Source organism: Silene latifolia, unplaced genomic scaffold, assembly GCF_048544455.1.
Source record: "Silene latifolia isolate original U9 population unplaced genomic scaffold, ASM4854445v1 scaffold_20.1, whole genome shotgun sequence".
Classification (NCBI taxonomy): domain Eukaryota; kingdom Viridiplantae; phylum Streptophyta; class Magnoliopsida; order Caryophyllales; family Caryophyllaceae; genus Silene; species Silene latifolia.
In genome coordinates, this window is record NW_027413163.1 from 12,419,495 (window position 1) to 12,438,797 (window position 19,303).

The 19,303-nt window shown below is 36.5% G+C and overlaps 3 protein-coding genes across 3 annotated transcripts; 2 read left to right on the forward strand and 1 right to left on the reverse strand.

The window, feature by feature from the left end:
- Window positions 1-220: 220 nt before the first annotated feature.
- Window positions 221-6,523, forward strand: LOC141638244 (pto-interacting protein 1-like). The gene is made up of 8 exons (XM_074447653.1): window positions 221-505; window positions 3,391-3,491; window positions 4,318-4,562; window positions 4,652-4,778; window positions 4,896-5,169; window positions 5,416-5,548; window positions 5,655-5,741; window positions 6,070-6,523. Exons 2-8 carry the CDS (start codon window positions 3,407-3,409, stop codon window positions 6,205-6,207), a joined length of 1,089 nt encoding a protein of 362 aa, XP_074303754.1. The 5' UTR covers window positions 221-505; window positions 3,391-3,406; the 3' UTR covers window positions 6,208-6,523.
- Window positions 6,524-8,336: 1,813 nt separating this feature from the next.
- LOC141638527 (protein STAY-GREEN 1, chloroplastic-like) lies at window positions 8,337-11,964 on the forward strand. Its single transcript, XM_074447937.1, has 4 exons — window positions 8,337-8,658; window positions 9,074-9,247; window positions 9,726-9,893; window positions 11,091-11,964. Exons 1-4 carry the CDS (start codon window positions 8,551-8,553, stop codon window positions 11,430-11,432), a joined length of 792 nt encoding a protein of 263 aa, XP_074304038.1. The 5' UTR covers window positions 8,337-8,550; the 3' UTR covers window positions 11,433-11,964.
- Window positions 11,965-12,763: 799 nt separating this feature from the next.
- Window positions 12,764-19,068, reverse strand: LOC141638245 (B-type cell cycle switch protein ccs52A-like). The gene is made up of 10 exons (XM_074447654.1): window positions 18,307-19,068; window positions 16,318-16,440; window positions 15,739-15,843; window positions 15,453-15,632; window positions 15,156-15,218; window positions 14,857-15,051; window positions 14,314-14,415; window positions 14,013-14,075; window positions 13,803-13,871; window positions 12,764-13,176 (listed from the first exon to the last, which is right to left on the reverse strand). Exons 1-10 carry the CDS (start codon window positions 18,793-18,795, stop codon window positions 13,123-13,125), a joined length of 1,443 nt encoding a protein of 480 aa, XP_074303755.1. The 5' UTR covers window positions 18,796-19,068; the 3' UTR covers window positions 12,764-13,122.
- Window positions 19,069-19,303: the final 235 nt, after the last annotated feature.

A 19,303-nucleotide genomic window follows, 5' to 3' on the forward strand; every position in this document is an offset into this window, starting at 1 on the left:
TAACAATATAACTGATTAGAAATAGTATCCGTTTCGGTCCAAAACTAAATGCCAATTGCTCCGACTTTACCTCCTAAACTCTAACGCTTCAATGTCCACCGAACAATCACTCTACGTAATAACATATCCGCTTTTTTTTTTTTTTTTTTTTCCGGATCGGGCCCCAAAAACGGTCATCAACAACTCTACCACACTCATTAATTTCACATGGATAAATTGACCGTTCCAAGTCAAACATTATCTTAAAAGGAAAAAAAATCAAAGAAATACTGGTAGTGTACAAACGCGTTGACCAAAATAGGCAAAAAATAAGCAGCGAACGATACGCAAAACCACAAGAAACAGACCATCTCTATTTCTTCTTCCGACATTTACTAACTTCCATTTCTCTGAATTTTTGCCGGAATATTTTCTCTCTCCACCGTCAACACCACCCTTCTCCATCGGCCAACGGCGGTAACTCCGCCGTCTTCTTCCTATTCTTCTTCTCACTCTTCTTCTTAAGGTCGCTTCATCTCTCTCTTTTCTGTTAATTTTGTTGTTGTTGTTGCTGCTGCTGCTGTTGTTGTTGTTTGTTGTTGTTTTTGTTGTTAATTTTGATGATTTAAGATTAAACTTAACACATGCGTTAATTGTTGTTGTTTGTTGCGTTGAATTTGATCAATGTAACGCGGAAAAGTTGATTTTAATTAAGTTATACGAGTACGATTCTATACTTGATTGTTCTTTTTATTAATTTTGATGATTTCCTTTTTGTGTGTGTGTGTTAAATTTGATTAATTTAATGGGAAAATGTTGTCTTTAATTAAGTTCTGTAATTTTGTTTGTTAATTTGATGATTGAAGAGGAAACCTCATACATTCATAAATTTTTCGGTTTGTTTTGTTGTTTTAGTCTAATTGAATGCGGAATTGTTCATTTGATTAAGTTATACTCCCTTCTATCCAAAATAAAGGTTTCACTTTTCGGGAGTCAAACTTCACAAACTTTGACTGTAAAGACCGTCAAAATTATAAAACTTTTAAAGATGAAACTTATATATATAGATTTGTTATGAAAAAAATCTTTCACAAAGTGCTATTTTTTGTAAAAGACACATATAAATGAAGAAAAATTTGGTCAAAGGATCGCCTTGAAGACCACCCAAAAATAAGTGTAACTTTTGGTTTGGATGAGAGAGTACTTTACTCTAGTTTGATAATTTGTTATTTTGATGATTGAAGATAAAACCTCATACGTTCATGAATTGTTCTTTTTGTCGCATTGTATTCAATTAATTTAATGCGGAAAGGTTGATTTTGATCAAGTTATACTATACTATAGAGTTTTTGTTAATTTTGATGATTGGAGATGAAACCTACCACATGCATGAATTGTTGGGTTTGTTGAGTTAAATTTGTTATATTTAATGCGAAAATGTTGATTTGGATTAAGTTATAGTAGTATAGTATAATTTTGAATGAATATTAAATTGAGTCAATGAATAAGTCGTTGTTGTTTGTCGAGTAATTACGTTTTCATTGGCATATTCTTTTGATTATTCATTTATTCGGTGCCTTATTTTGGCCGTCATTCGAAGAATTTTTGTTCAATCTGAATTCTGAATTAGATGGAGTTCATTTCAGACGAGAGGTGTTTTTTTTTTTTTTTTGATGGATTTTGTTTCATGTTATATTTATTATTACTCCATAGTTAGTATGTTTTCTGTATTAATTTTCCAAATCATGTCGCTTTTAATGCTTGAAGGATGGAGTTTGATGCTTTCGCCCGTATTGCTATTGCCATACGAATGTGATTATTTTTTGATGTCTTTTTTTCCCGTTAAATGGATTCTATTGTGTTGGCGGGGTGCAATTATGGTAAAAATTAATTTGAATATCAAAGTCTCTGTGATTCCCGGTATTTTCCGTGTTAGGTTTTGGTTTGATGAATGTCATCCTCGAATCTCGACATCACAATCTCTATTTTGGGTCATTAGAGGCTGTGTACATTTGCCCCCTTTTACCTCGCCATTTAGGGAGCCTTTAAAGCACTTGGTAATGTTAATGTTGAGCAGAAAACTAAATACCCTTGATGTTTTTTTGCTCTTGGGTCATAATACCATCTCATTCAGGTAGCTAGTTTTGTGATTTATTTCCTTATAAGATACGATTTCATACCCGATATTTTTGTTTGTGATACGGAGGAACAGGGTGAGTGTATAATGTCAGTTAACCCACTAGTCCTCTGTGCACAGAGAGGCTAATATGGGAAGGGACATTGATATATGTTTGTTCAGGTGGAATTATTTTCCTTCGAATACTGTGGAGCATTAATTTTGAATATCAGTTATCTATCATATGATACTGGAATGCCTTTTATAATGATCCTGTATTTTTAGTCATTGCGCTTGGCGGAACAGGTCTTCATGTCTACTACATTGGAAGTTAGGCGTGGTTGTGTAATTTTTATGAAAATCCTCCGTGATTCTACTGTACCTCATTGCTGTTATCACCTTTTTCGTGATGTTCCCATTAAATTCTAGATTTTTTTAGTAGATTAGTCTTAGGTGAGGGGAGATAATTTTTTATTGAAGTGGTTGTCTCCGACTTTCCAATGATTTTTAGATCAATTGAGTGCCATAAGTGGTTCCCCGGTCATAGTTTATAGTCTTTTGATGCTCTTTGAGCTTTCAAGCCAAGTTGTAGTTCTCACGATAATGTGGCATGTTCTGTTGACTGGCAGTATAAAGGTGAGAAAGTAGATATGTACTCAGTTGTGTAATGGGCGACTTGAGTTCTTGACTGATCAATATTGGTCACTGAAACTTTGATTTCCATATTTGGCAATACAGGAGTTAATTCTGACATATATCATTCTCTGTTCAAGAATGTAGTAATTTGTCACATGTAAGTAGCTTTCATAACAGATAGTCATGGATCTAATTTGAGCGCCAGCTTTGAATTTCAGCTACCCAACTATTTTTTCACCATCTATTTTCGCTGGACTCCTAAATTAATGTTTCTTGTTTGCTAATGAATGGTATTTGTGAACGAAGGATTCCATTTGCCCCTTGTTCTCTATCAATTCACTGAACTCTGTTCATGTGGGTGTTGGTACCTTAAATACATTGAGTTTATAGGGCGCCTCTTTTTGTGCTTGTTCTCGGTCTGTTATGTTCATTATTTGCCATTGCCATTATATCGTGTCTTACTTAACTCTGCGGTTCTTTCATTAAAAACATATGCTTAAAATGGATACTTTGTGGCACTTTTTATGGAAAATGCTGCAGACTGTTGATCATACTTTTCCTGCTGGTGTTTTTTTTTTGTTCTCTTACGTGGTCAATATCTTCTTAGTTAAGAAATTTTCCCTGAGACAATTTCCTCTTTTTTTGTTATGTTCTATTAGGTCAAAGAGAGAGAACATGAGTTGCTTTGGCTGTTTTGGAGGAGGCACTACCCATAGACCCGCAGAGAATGGAGGTGGCTACATGCCTCCAAAACCAGCAGGTACTCACTGCTAGTGTGGACATGCTTTGTATTTTGTAGAGGCTTATGCCTTACTCTAGTATAATAAGAGTCAATTCTCTATTACTTGTTGCCTAGTGCTTATTTGTCACCACTTGAACAGAGATGTATACTTTGTGTGTGTGTGTGCGGGTGTGCGGGTGGGTGATGGGTGGAGTGGGGGTAACAGGAAATATGAAGCAATTGTACATTGTTCAACATGGCAAACAGGCAGAGTTAATAGTGAGCATGGTTCAAAATCTCGGCCGAGTTTGATTGGATTTTCTTTCTACTGATATGAGAAATTGCCCAAGCAATCGCCAAGATTCACCGTAATTTGTCCGCGCCGGCGAATTAAGGACCGATTATACTGATAGTCTGATACCGCAACTATGACCAATACTGAGATTTTGAACCATAATAGTGAGGTGATGGCGGGTTCACGAACTGATTCTCTAGTCACTTTGGGATGGTGGAGGCCTGGAGGGTATATAATGGTAAATGTGAGGGGATTTATTTTAGATTTATCACCATTTCTCTTAAAAGTTGTATTATGCTAAATGTAAGGGGATTTGTTCGAGTTCTATTATCATTTTTGGAAAGTTCTATCATGGTAAATGCGAGGGGATCTATTCAAGTTCTAATATCTTGGAAGAGTCGAAGGTGCTTGTATGTAACGTTTCACAGCTGTATCATGTTATGAATAACATAAATAAATCATGTTTTACTGTACTTGTTGAAGTTATTTTATGTGGTTCATATTTTCACTGCATCCCTTAACCTTAACAGCTTATAAATTGTGTCCGTGTATTCTAAAATCATTATATAGGAAGAGATGGTTATCGAATGGTTGAAAATCAGCCTAGCAAACCCCCGGTGAAGATCCAGCCTATCGCTGTCCCTGCAATTTCTGCAGACGAACTGAGTGATGTTACAGAGAATTATGGGTCCAATGCTTTAATAGGAGAGGGCTCTTATGGCAGAGTTTACTATGGGACGCTAAAAAATGGACGCGCAGCTGCAATCAAGAAACTGGATGCAAGCAAGCAACCTGATGATGAATTTCTAGCTCAGGTTCTGCTGCAGTTAGATCGAAAACCTGCTATATTTACTGAATATTTCGGATAAAACAGTTGTCTAATCTTTTCTGTTCTGTTCTCCAGGTTTCAATGGTTTCTAGGCTAAAACATGAGAACTTTGTTGAACTGCTTGGTTACTGTGTTGATGGCAGTTCACGCGTTCTTGCTTATGAGTTTGCACCAAAAGGGTCTATCCATGATGTCCTTCATGGTAAGTTGTATACTTCGTATTACATTTGTCAGAGTTAATTTGTATTTAGAAATGGAAGTAAAACAATATTTGTACCCTTCTCATAAATTATAAATGATCATTTGCATTTTTCCATAGGGAGAAAGGGTGTGAAGGGAGCACAGCCGGGGCCTGTATTGTCATGGGCTCAGCGCGTAAAAATTGCAGTAGGCGCTGCTAGAGGGCTTGAGTATTTGCACGAGAAGGCTGATCCTCACATTTTTCATCGTGATATCAAGTCTAGTAACGTACTGCTGTTCGACGATGATGTAGCTAAGATTGGTGATTTTGATTTGTCTAATCAAGCACCTGATATGGCAGCCCGACTTCATTCTACTCGAGTTCTTGGAACTTTTGGCTATCATGCACCAGAGTAAGGGGCTCATAAGTGTGTAAATAAATTGTTTGTTGGCTGTGATTATGAGTGAATTTTGTTTCCCTTCAAATTAGGCCTCCTTGTCAAGACTTCTGGGAAATGCTGGGAGTGTAGAGGACTGTTGCCATTTTTGGGCATATCCATTACTTTCTTTATTCCATGGGTTTTTAAGACTCTGCATGCTGCCAGAAGAACCGTCATCGAAATCTAAGAGACAGTACTTTTTTTTGTTGTGGTTGGCAGGTACGCAATGACCGGGCAGCTAAATGCTAAGAGTGATGTATACAGTTTTGGCGTTGTCTTGCTCGAGTTACTCACTGGTCGAAAGCCCGTGGATCATACTTTGCCACGTGGCCAGCAAAGTCTTGTGACTTGGGTACTTTTATCGTTCATTGACTGATGTCTGTTTATTTATTTATTTTGTCGAGGTGAAAATACTCAATGTGTTGAATCTTACCACCTCTAAATTTCACTGATGTCAGGCTACCCCTAAGCTTAGTGAAGACAAAGTGAAGCAGTGTGTTGATCCAAGATTGAATGGAGAGTATCCTCCCAAGGCTGTTGCTAAGGTACATTTCCTTAACTTCTTCGGTTTTTCTCAGAATGACAATAAATCTGCCATTAAGTTTCTTATGGTCTCATGTCAATTGTAGTGATATGAGTACTTGTGACGAGTCTCGTGGAGGAATTTTAGTGATAACTTGCTTTGATCTAAAACAAAAACCTATATGAGACGGGGTTACATATCAAACTAACGGATTGACCGTATGATTAAGCCAGGAAAACATCAAGATTTGGGCGGTCTCACATGTTAAGACTGTCTCATACAACTATTCAAGACGTTAGGTTAATCTAACCATTTTTTTTTTTCTGCGTTTCCAATTTGGGGAATTACAGATGGCAGCAGTTGCTGCATTATGTGTCCAGTATGAATCAGATTTCCGGCCGAACATGAGTATTGTTGTGAAAGCACTTCAGCCATTGTTAAATACCGCAAGAACAGGAGGCAGCGGTGTCCCAGCTAATCATCAGTGATGCCTTCTTTCACCCTCTTCTCATCATTTTTCCATCTCAGCATTTAGTGATGGTGCTTGTTTACGGAGAGAGAATAGAGAACAAACTTTTTTCCTAAAAATAATGATTAAATTTATAAACTTTGTGCAGGGTTTTGGTTGGATAAAAGTAATGTGATTATCGATGTATTTAAGGTTAAGCTTATATTATCAGCCGTCATTAAAATGTGCAGAAAATCTCTTTTGTTCTTGATTGATATAAACGCTGTGACTTGTGAGTAAGGTTTGATGATTGCTTGATGAATTAAAGATATTGCATTTGTGCATAACGCAACAAACTGTCTAATTATACGTCTCAACAATCATCATTACTTGCTAAAGCGTCTTCTTCAATCAGTTTATAGACGAGTCGTCACTCGTATCAATGATTGTTTAAGTTTGGTAATTGGTTAAGAGCGACTTGACATGACACTGATTACAATATTTGCTCTAAGATTCAGATGTGAAAAGAATGTAAGGCATTGGCAAGAGATGAAGGGTTCAGTTTCGAGTGTTTGGGAGGGTTGAGTTTGTAGTGAAACACTAGTAAATATTGTATTCACACGATTTCTCACTTGTGAACAAAGAACAATTAGTTCCCCTTAAGACGGAGGTATCCCACTTGAATATATAAGAAAATCTTTTGCCTTTCTTCATGCTTTCTACTTTTTTTTGTTATTCTTATTACTTGACTCGTCTTTTAAGTTTAAGATGGATACAGGGATCATATGAGAGACTCTCAGGTAGTTGACAAGTTTGGTGTATGAATTTAAAATATGACTGTTAGACGAGTTTGTTGTACGAATTTAAAGATATGACTGGAGTCTGGAGTGTGGAGTCTAATTGAATCTTAAAATATGGAATAAAAATTAGAGAGACATGAAACAAATAATTCGATTTAGGAGTTTGAGATGGTCAAATGACTTATATGGCTATATTATTAAATCTCTTTGGTATATCAAATGCACCATTACTTTTATGCACCACAATTCAATCTCATCTCATTGTTCATGTAATTAAACTACTTGATGTGAGTGTCCGATAGTCTAATTTCTTAAATAAATGGATTGGCGTTCAATTCTTAATTCTTATAAATAAAAAAATCAAACTTAAAAGTAACTCTCAATTAAAATGTCTTTAATATTAGAAAGAGATTGCCTCAAGTTAGCACTCACATTTAGTGTTGGCAAGTCTGATCCGACCCGAGTGACCCGATCCAAAACCCGACAGAGCCCAATAATACTGCAACCCGAAACCGACCCAACCTGGCCCGACCCGGTGATGACCCACAACGCGACCCAGACTCGACCCGATTAAATTGATTACCCGACAATTATTAATCTTAATATTAATTAAAATGAAAGTGATTTTGTCTCTAGATTGATACGTTCGACTTAATAATGAAGTAGTTAAACCAAATAATGCTTAAAAACTAAATTTATTGGTCAAAAATTGAAGTAATGTGATAAAGTAATCAGACCGATAATGACCTGACCTAAACCTGATCCGACCCAATACATCATTTGACCCGACCCGATAACGACCCGAAAGGGTTGGCTGACCCAATATGATCTAAACCCGATGTGACCGACCTGACGTGACCCGACCCAAATGACTCTATTACTACCTCTACTTAGACCTGGCAAACACATCCGTAGGACCAGGTTATTTCAGATTTCGAATCGGATCAATCGGGGTTAATTTTGCCAGATCTATCTCTACTCAAATCAGCAAAAAAAATCATGGAATGTACTTACTAATTCGGGTCCTACAGTATATGAGATTTAATACCGTCCAATAAAAATGCAAGGGAATAGAAGTACTCGTACTTAAACATGAGCGGAATAGTCCCAACTCCCAACTGAAATCGAAAATGTGATAACCTGAAAACCAGCTCATTAGGCCAAAAATATGGGGCATAGTAAGAAAGTAGAACGTGTAAAATACACATACAGACACACACACACAGTAGTCGTAGTCTCGTAGATATCACTATCAACCAACAAGGAGGTAGCCTCAATCTTCAAGCAATTTCTAACTTCTTCTTTCTTTTCTCTTCCTTTACTAAAAAGCCTTCAGCTATAATCTCTTCACACGCAATCTCCTTCTACTATTTTTCTTCATACTTGAACTTTTTTTCATATGCCAACCTTACTAATCCAAGCAACCTAATTTCCAAACTCTCTTTATAATCATCATTTTATTAAAGCGTATTAATTGCCTCATTTATTTATTTAATTTTATATAAGAGGTCCAAGAATTAGTGTTGTTAATTAACTAATTATCCTATTATTTGGGAATTTCCAAGATTTTGGGAGAAATAATAATGGCTACTTTGAATGCTTCCATGTTGCTCCCATCAAATCTTTCTTTCCCAAGATTTAGTAGAAGATCACCATCATCATCATCTAAGAAAACCAACTCTTTTTCTCCTGTAAGAACTACTTCCTTATTTCATTTCCGCGGTTTCATTTGATTGTATACGATATCCGGAGTATTTGTTTGGTCATGAGGGCAGGGGCGTAGCCAAAAACAAAATTTTCCTGTAGTGAAATTTCCTTTTGTAGTTTAGTATATTTCTTAAAACCGCGTTTTTAAAGATTTTAAGATAGCAAAAAACAATCATTTTGGGGGTAGCGAATCCACTAATGGGATTTGAACCCTGGGTCATAAGTACCAACCCTCGTGACTTTACTAGCTATGCTAGTTAACTTTACCAAATATGTGAGGAGGGTTTTAAAACACGTATACAATCAAATGGAACAGAAGAAGTACTCGTATATTTTTTTTTTTAGTTAATGATATTGAGTAGTTGATTAAATTTTTGTTTTTTGTTTTGGGTGGAACAGAAGATGAGATTATTTGGGCCAGCAATATTTGAAGCATCAAAGCTAAAAGTGTTGTTCTTGGGAGTGGATGAAGAGAAACACCCTGCAAAGTTGCCAAGAACTTATACTCTTACTCATAGTGATGTCACTTCTAAGATTACTTTAGCTATTTCTCAAACTATTAACAATTCTCAGGTATTTTTTCCTTTATATCAACTTTTTTTTTTTTTTTTTTTTTTTTAAATATATCAGTGTACCATGTCATAGTATACCCATTAATAAAAAAAGCTTATTTCCATTGAGTTGGTTATATATTGTTATTTATGAGAATTGTTGTTCTCGACTTTTTCATTGGCTAAGATGTACGACTGCACGAGTAACTAAGAAGTTCTATGTTAGATTTTATTGGTTCTTGAAAAACTTTTAGATCATATTCAAATCTAATACAGGACTTGAATCAGGTCAGGTTTGTCGGATCTAGTGTTTGAGATACCTAGAAAAACGATTTTTTTTTCTTTTGGTGTCAAATGAGCCATAAGGGCAGTGCAATATAGGGAAAGGGGGATTAGACCCTGAGACCTGTTGTCTAGGACACTTTTCTATGTTAACGACTAGACTAAGACATCTTCGATACTAATTAAAAACGATGATGTAATGGTATGGTAAAATGCAGTTACAAGGGTGGTACAACAAATTGCAAAGAGATGAAGTGGTGGCAGAGTGGAAGAAAGTGAAAGGGAAGATGTCACTCCATGTACATTGTCACATTAGTGGTGGACATTTTCTCTTAGACTTGTTTGCCCGGTTGCGTTACTATATCTTCTGCAAGGAGCTTCCTGTGGTAATTTTCTCTTTTCATATCATCTTTTTTTTCCGAAATCTATATATACCAGTCATCTCTGTGATATGATGGATGATCTAGTTTCAAATTCCGAGCTGATTTTACTATCATTTAACAGAGCTACATGCAGATGTCAGCTAGCTTAATAGATCGGTTCACGACTTAGCTTTGAAACATGTCAGTATCAACATTTCCATTGAGCATTTGCAAGAGCTAAGATTCAATGGTAATGTTTGGCGGGCGAAAATAGAGACTGAAAATTTTGGGACTAAATTAGTAATGCAATAGAGAAACTTCAGCAAAATTAGCTTTGAAACATGTCAGTATCAACATTTCCACTGCATTACTAATTTCAAGGATTTCGAGTTGGTTTTGTTGTCGTTTAACAGAACTATAAGCAAATGTCAGCTGGCTAATAAGTTGGTTCGTGACAGTTTTAAAACCTGTTAGAATCAACATTTTTATTAAGCATTTGCCGGAGCCAAGATTCAATGTAATGTTTGCCGAGCTAAAATTTAGGTTGAAAATTTGGGACTAAATTACTAATGCAATAAAGAAACTTCAGTAAAATAAAAAATTTTAACAAAAAAAAAAAACATGTTTATCTTTGGGTTCGAGAACAGCCGGACAACCTCTGCTTACGCCTTGCTTTGTTATTGTCCTTTCGACTTCTCTTACGGTACAGCAAGACCGACATGAGCATCTTTGTAGGTCCTGAGAAGACCATGTCTTTCACATGCCTATTTCTTTGTGGCTTGCATTGCTCAAACCCAAATTAATCATTTAGCTTGTTCAGGGTAGATGGGGTAGCTACGTTTACGAGTGATGCAGACGGGTCTAGAACCACCATTTTTGGTATTATTCTCCTGATTGTCTGGTTAGATACCTTGTTTTACCCAAATATATATTACGATGTTATTATGAGGTGATCATAGGTCGAGTTGGGCTAATACCCGTGAAAAAGTGGACTAACTTGTGGCTGCTGTCTAAAATTGTCGATAGATTTTTTCAAACAGCTTCGCGGTATAAGTTAGCTATGTTTTTCAAACAAGTGTATTTGTAAGTTAGCTTGATTGCGTCGAATAATGAACAAAGTTTGGTATACTATTTGACTAATACTTGTGGTGATACATACTCCGGATACATACATCCGAAAGAAGAGTTTAACTTCCAAGCTATTAACAATGAAATGGACAGGTACTGAAGGCATTTGTACATGGTGACGTAAATTTGTTCAACCAACACCCGGAACTACAGGAGGCCTCAGTTTGGGTATACTTCCATTCGAATATACCCGAATTCAACAAGGTTCAATGCTGGGGTCCGCTGCGAGACGCAGCAGCCCTCACAACATTCAATGAAAATCCCGGGCTTGAAGAAAATGACGAAGACGAAGAAAAGTCGACAAGATTAGAAGTGCCTTGTAAGGAAGCTTGTGTATGTTGCTTTCCACCAACAACTTCTATTCCTTGGATTCACTCATTACAAACACAACAAGCTCCTGAAAATGCTTCCATTCAAGGCTTAGAGCAACAATAAGGTGGATTTTTTTTAAGGATAATTCCTATGGTACCCTCGCAGTTTGCATTTTTTTCCCTAAATGCCCCTATTTTTTTCAAAAAAGTTACTTTAAATGTTCATATCTCTTAGTCGTGATTTTTATCTAAAATTGTCGATCTCGGAAAGACAATCGTTTTGAAATTGAACATCTCATAAAGATGATCTACTTAGAAAAAAAATTCGTGCCTTTTGGAACTCGTAATTAAGAGATATGACCGGTCAAACTTTTTTTTTGACAACGGTAGAGGTATTTGGGAAAAAACTGCAAACCTTCGAGATACCATGAAAATTATCCGTTTTTTTTTTCTTGGTGCAATGATGGGTATTCATTGCTGTTATTATACAAAGTTGTACATACAAATTCAAGTAGTAATAAGTTGTAAAGTAAGAATATTATGGTAGGTAAAGTAAAAGGTAGTAGCAAATTAGTACTTGTATTAGTTGAAAGTGATTGTTAGGATTATAGGAGACGATGATTGGTTATTAATTTATTAAGTTTTGTTTCTTATCCCATTTTGTTGGAACAATTGGTCTTGCTTGTGACGGAATGAACTTTTGGTTCAAATGACCGCACTATATCGCTGGTGAGAATCGAACCCCTAACTTTATGGTTGGAGTAAGAAAGCTCCTAACACTTAAGTCAATTCTTGTTCTCCTGTTAAAATGGACTTTTGCACATGCATTTACTCTTATATGAATTTTACTCTTTAACCATTATTTTACACCAAAACTCCAAAATGATGAAATAAGTCTAAGGAAATAGCTTTTTTTTTAGGGGGAGGAAGTAGCTTACAAGTGAAGATCTTTAAACCTCACATCAGAAAAATGAAAAAATACTCAATTTTTGAACCAAAATCCTCGTCATTTTTCTTATCCATTTCCCCTTTTCATTATCTAAACAATGGCCGAGATTTAAGTAAATCTACCCCTATCCAAATTCCATTACTTAACTTATTTTAGACTGTTTGATTCGATAATAATCCCTCTATATCCTCCAAAAAATTGGAAATGATCTTATCTCCAGAGTTTTAGCCCTTTAGGGAGAAGGAAATTGCGCCATCATAAACAAGTCTTCTTCTTAATGCAGCAACGTGGCTTACGTCCATACCAACCAAACGTAGTTCCTTCGAAACATTGAACCCCGAACAATAAGGAAGAAAAATAGTTGGTCATGACTCTTATGAGTTATGAGTCGTGGCTCGTGACTCATGACTCATGAGTAGTCATGAACTCATGACAAAGAAATTGTTATAACAAAAACAAAAAAGAACAAATAAAGAACAATAAAAACAAAACGCACAGAAGTCAAATACTTTCTAACATGGCATCCCTCGTGGATAATCAATTGATAATCAAACCCTAATACATTATCATACTACAAATTTCTTGTGTAATAAGGCCTTACACAAGATGTTTATAAACGGATCTTCTAACTTCTCATTTTATCCGTTTTACACTACTTTTCTATAAGACGGCTTTATAAGGGAACAACCGTTATCATATCCTATAAACAATGGAAGTTTAACAGTGGAACAAAACTAAAAAGGAGTTAACTCTAACTCCCAATATATATATCTATACAATTAACTATTATGTAAGTAAATATTACTCCGTGTCGTTCTCTCCCTTTTACTTTTGCGAGTTGTGTCCAATGAGGAAAGTACCGATGTTATCGAATTTGCGCTCTTCCAAGTGACTTAAATTTAGGTTCATTTTCTGCGTTCTGCATGAATAACAAGGTAATTGTGAGCAGATGATGGTCGTAAAAGATAATGCAAAAACTTGGTTAGAGGTATGTGACACGTCCGAAAGTCGGAATTTTGTTGGCTATATAGTGAAAAAATTCACGTTTGCAATAGAAGTGTTCAAATGCGGGCTTGGGCCGGACATGGGTCGGTCTCACGTTTAATTTTTGGCCCACGGACAAGCGGGTTAGCGGGTTTGAGATGGGTTAGTGGGATGGGTTAGTGGGTTGGGCCTTTGTATTTTTCTTAAAATGGCTTGTCCGTACCCGCTTTTTTAGTGGACGGGATGGGCCGGGTTCAATGGACGGGACGACCCATGAACAGCTCTAGTTTGCAGATTTAAATGAAGGGTACGATTAGTGGATTGTTATACTCGTGTCGTGTCGAGTCAGAGTACCATGACCAAACAAAGGGCAGCTAGTCTCTCAAGAGACGGTCTTACTCAAAAAAAAAAAAACAAAAAAAAAACATAAGACAATCCAATTTTCCATGCAATAATTAAAACCCGTCTCACAATTTTATTTTATTATATTTTTAAAAAAAAATGAACACGAACTGTCTCTTTTAGTAGATGTCAAAGAAGTGGATAGTGGAATATACAAACCTGAGACTTGGAAGAAGGGAAGACACTCCAGAATCTGAGAGTTTCATCTCCTGCTCCAGTTACGATGGTCTAAATGAAGAAATATACCAAATGACATGATCAGTAACAAGTTAAAGAAAGTTATAGGACTATCAAGTCCCCAAATTATAACAGCAGACGGCAAAATAACCATCCTTCAGGAAGAAAAAAAAAAAGGAAAATGATAATCACCTGGCCGTCTGGCGAAATAGCTAGGTAAAGTACTCTGTATGAATGTCCAGTTAGAGTTGCCAACTGCAAGACAAGGACATAAGAAGATTATTGATGAGAATTCGTGAGGTCAACAATGTAGACGAATTTATAGCCAATTTGGTACATTTGTGTCCCTGTCTTTTAAGGTGGACTAATAGCCAGAGGATTTCACATTCCTCACTCATCCGGAAAAAATAAGATAGGTTGGTTCAACATAGTTTCCATTTCCTTGTATATAAAAAAAGCATAACAGAAATGTGTATGAGGTTAAATACTTTACCTTTGACATGCTAGGATATTTCCACACGACTATTTGGTTTTGAGAGTATCCATGGGTGCTTACGATTTCATTCACATTTTTGGACCAGACAAGATTACAAACCTGCAATTATAATATCATACATACAAGACAATCAGACACACGAACACGATTTATCCTTACTAGAAGGAAAAAGGAAGAGACTGAGATAACACTGATAGGTTTCACTTCTAATGAGCCTTTCATCCCGGAATGTCAAAGCGTGACATAGTGTACAAGACAAAAGACACCAAGGGCATTTTATTTCACCAATACCAAAAGCTCTCTTTCGTAGTTTTTCTTCTGTTTCTACTTCGGGGTTCACTCTCTCACACATCACAATTCTTGGTGGGACAAGAACTCAAACCTGGTACAATGAAGCAGTAAGTTCTCCAATTCTCGGCTCATTTTTCTTCTTCTCCTAATCTATTTACTATTTAGTACATCTCCTTTCTAATAATACCTAGTTCCGTTTTTGCCAATAAACATACTTTAATGGACCGAAAGAAGATCCATGTAGCTAACCTGACTACCGGTGTCCACACATCCAAGCTGGGAATCAGTGCTTGTGTTCCAAAAACGGATGCATCGATCAGCAGTACCACCGCCAGATGCAAGAAGCCCATGAAGATGGGGTGACCAGGCAATTGCTTTAACTGCTGCAGTATGCTCAGAGTACTTAAGCACAGGCTGAGTCTTATGTTGGTTCCAAACAAAAAGCTGAGACGTAAAAAGAGGTTACAAACAATGTAAGAATTTACGCCTACGAGTCTATAACCAGCTTTTAATTAGTTTTAAATAAATATGGAGCTTTAAAGACTCACCCTATTATCATTTCCGCCTGATGCAAGCTCCCTGTTATCGTATGACCACTTCAGACCACAAACCTGAATCACATTAAAAGGTTTAAACATTCATCTAAAACATTGTTGAGTACAAAACCCAAAAAGTGTCTCTCATAAGACAAATTAAACTTATTAACAAAATACTTCTGGAAGACATTGTAATCTTATCATCAGAGCTTCTCATGTGAGAATCTGGAGAGGAAAAAAAGTACAGGAGAAAGCCAAAAACAAGAATGAAGGCCATGGCAAATTGGCAAGCATGCATACGAGTCGAACCTCAGATTTGTGTCCAGTAAGTTTACTGACAAAATCATCCTGTACACGTATATCCCTTTGTAATATACTCTTATCTCTGCTACCAGATGACAATGTCGATGAACTCCATGCCAAAGCACCCACACGCATCCGATGACCCTCCATTGTCCTAATATTTTTGCAACGAGAAGCATCCCAAATCTGGAAAAGGAAGAAGTTTTATTTTAATTTAATAGGAAAATTTTAAAGCACTCAACACTATTATTCCAAATCTCAAAGCAATATAGTTCAAATAACCACACAGTACCTGGACTTTGCCTTCATTGGTCCCGATCGCCAGATGTGTCCCACGTTGAGCCCATCCTACCGAGCAAACACTATCATCAAGTCCCAAGTCACATAATTTAGTGACCTGCAAATAGGTATAATCTCAGTCAAGGCAGTAAAGCGTACAAGTTATCATTAATGTTCAAGAACGAGCATATATAGACATGACAGCCTTGTATGCATAGACAAACTACCAAAGAAGAATAGGTTTGCCCTTAAAACACCAAGAAATGGCAAATCGGCAATAATGCTATAAAAAAAGACCTTCCATATTTACTACTTCATAAAATAAATTAAGTAAACTTCTGATATTAACCCTAGTGAAGTAACATAATCACAAGGGCTGTGTGATACTTTTATATGTATATTCTTTAACTCAGGAGTATGATATTTTATTACTAAATCTTAAATATGAGCTTGAATCAGATAAGGACAGCAGAAATGAGATGGAGGGAGTAAAATATAGCATCCTTCTCTAATTGACTAGTTCTATAACTTTATGTCAGCTTCTACACAAAAATTAGCCAAAGTCCTCCGATCATGAAATTTTGAACTTTACCTTGCTACTAGAAGCATTCCACAAGTAAACACAGTTGCCCAATCCAACAGCAAGAACATCGTTTGAAGACCAATCAACCAAGTTAAGATAAAAATCGTCTTGCAATGCTGGTGCATCCAATACCTAACAACAAGAACAAAGTCAGCACCATAACCACTTCCTTTTAAATTTGAAAATAAAGGCGTTAAAAACAGAACAATCTAATCATCAAAAAACAGAGTTAATACTCTACATAGCAAAGCACATAAATCTACAGCAAATGCAGTTTTGAACAGAAATTTACCCCGCCTCCAAAATTTCTCAATCCCTAATCATCAAACATCGAAACAATAAACAAAACTGATTACTTCCTGATACCACTGCTGGTTAAAACGATTTAGAGATCGATAAGATCCCTTTTACGCCAGAAAACAAAGAAAGACCCAGTCCATTTCATCATCTAAAATTCCAGATTATATCCATTGCCTGAGCATAGACCCAATTGACCACAAAAGAGCTCAGACCTATAACATAAACTCCTAAACAGTTCAACAGAAGTAGCCTAAACACCGTTCCAACAAAATCCTCAATCCAGTGACAAAACTTCCCATCAAATCCAGCTCCTAATATGAAGTCAAGGTTTAAACTTTTGTCAATCCAGTGATAAGCACAGAACTTAAAACAATTCTTGAGCAGCAGGCTTCAGAAAAAAAAATATATCCTCAAAGCACCAAGCTCATAATAAACAATACAAGTTCAACGGTTCAACCCACCCCCTCAACATCCTTGCTCAAAAGATTCAAACTTTTGTCCCTTCTGCCGCATAATAGTCCAAGCCATCATCTGACAAACAAATCTCGTCTGTTCTAACAATTGACTTTACACAAAAGATGCAAACTTTAAGCAACCCGAACACTATCCAACGACTTGATCGATCCACATGGTGTGGTTCTTACCATGTTGTACTTCAGACTCTTAGTTTGGACACGAAAGATGGAGGAAAACAGAAGGGAGGGGGAGAAAGGGAAGGAATGGAAGCGAAGGAGGAATGAAGGGAGTTTGTTTTCCCTGTAAATCGTTCCTTCGAAATGAAGGGGATCCATTTTCCCTTCTTTCAAATCCCTCACCCCCATTTTGCTACCTGACGATGGAAATTGTCTTCCTTCAAATCATTTTCCTTCCTTCCTTCCCAAATTTCCCTATCCAAACAAAGGGTATCTCTAGATAGTCATGACAATCTTCATTCCTCGATCATTACCAATGAAAGTTCATGGGTGAACCTTCTAATTCATGGATTGCTTCTCTCCGTCATGATTCAAATTCACCCACCAATGGTTACACAATTGTAGGACGAGGACACTAACCCTGGCTCTGATACTAGAAGGTAGCTTAGAATATAAGCGGGGCACCTCACTTATATATCACTCACATTTCTTTTGTTCTGTCAACGTGGGATATTTCGACACAACATTTCACCCAACACCGGGAGACCAATTCATCAACATAAAACCCTGCTTCGCCGACCTTCAAACACCAATCTCCCAATAAGTAGTCTAACTTCAATCCACGCCCTCAATCTCCTCATCCAAATTCCAACCTTCAGTCTCACACCACAACATTAGTCCAAACCAACATCTAAAAAGGCAAAAACCCTTTGTTATCAATCATAGTCCACATTTTCAACTCACACACATACTTACAAAATCATAACATAAAAACACAAGTTACATAATCTAGATAGTTCCCTAATTACACAAAGCACCAAATTTCATTTAAATCCATCAAAATTATTACCAAGACGACATTGGCCTCTAGCAAGGCATCGACTACATAGACTCAAGCGGGTTAATTCGTAAAGCATCAAACTTCATTCAATCTCAACACTATTAACAAAAACACAAATTCCCCAAACTTTCTACCACAACATTCATCCATCAAAAAAACACAAAACACAAAAAAATATTACGGTCTCAATCATTTGTTTACCATTGATTAAGACGGAGAGAGTACCTTACAAGGAGAGCGCGACACCTTCCTCGGCGATTTAACCGGCCTATAACTAACCCCAGCAATCGAATCATCCCGCCCAAATGGCATCAACGACGGCATTGCCCGTTTTGTCTCGGTCTTATACCGAAAAATATTCCGATTAACCGGACACCCTTTATCGGGCGTACCCGGATAAAACGACCCAGATTCCGGCCCAAACAACGCTGCCTTCAACATCGCATTATACAACCCCGGCCCATCTTCCCGAACCGCATTACTCGACGAAGAAGGTGGGGTTTTCGACAGCGAAAAAAGATCAAATTGTGAAGATGATCTTAATGGAATAAACCGATCACTTAAAATAGTCCGATTTGGAGATGGGTTTTGATTGGAATTCAACATACGTTGAATTAATTGAGTATTTATATTGGTATCAGATGAGGGTTTCGCCATTTTTGATGGATGTTGTTGTTGGTGGTCTATCAATGGAGGTGTGAAGGTTTCCTCCATTGATGAACTAGAGAGAGAAATAAATAATTATTTAGTGAGAAATTGTTGATTAATTGATGATAATGATAATGATAATAATAATTAATAAATTGGGATTATAATTATAATTATGAAGATGTAGTTGAAGGAAGAAGATGAAGATTGAAATTCAGAGAAACATGTGGGTTGGGAATTGATTATTAGGTGAGTTTTTTGGTTTTAATTTCGGATTTCTGTGTGTGTTTGTTTGTTCGGGTGGTGCTGTTAATATTCTGAGTTTTCCCGGGAAAACTTATTTTATTGGAATTTATTGGAAAGTAAAGTTTAGATTGTTTGCGGGAAAAAGGGTAGATTTGGAATTCTCAATATCACGGATTCACGGTCAAAAAACCTTTTTTGTGCTAACCTCCACTCTTTTTCTTTTTCTTTTGCTGATTCGGATTATGGATAGTCCATGTTTTATGAATTTAATATCAATTTTTATACATTGGTTAGATTCAGGCTGAATTAGTTTAGTTCAGATTAGTTT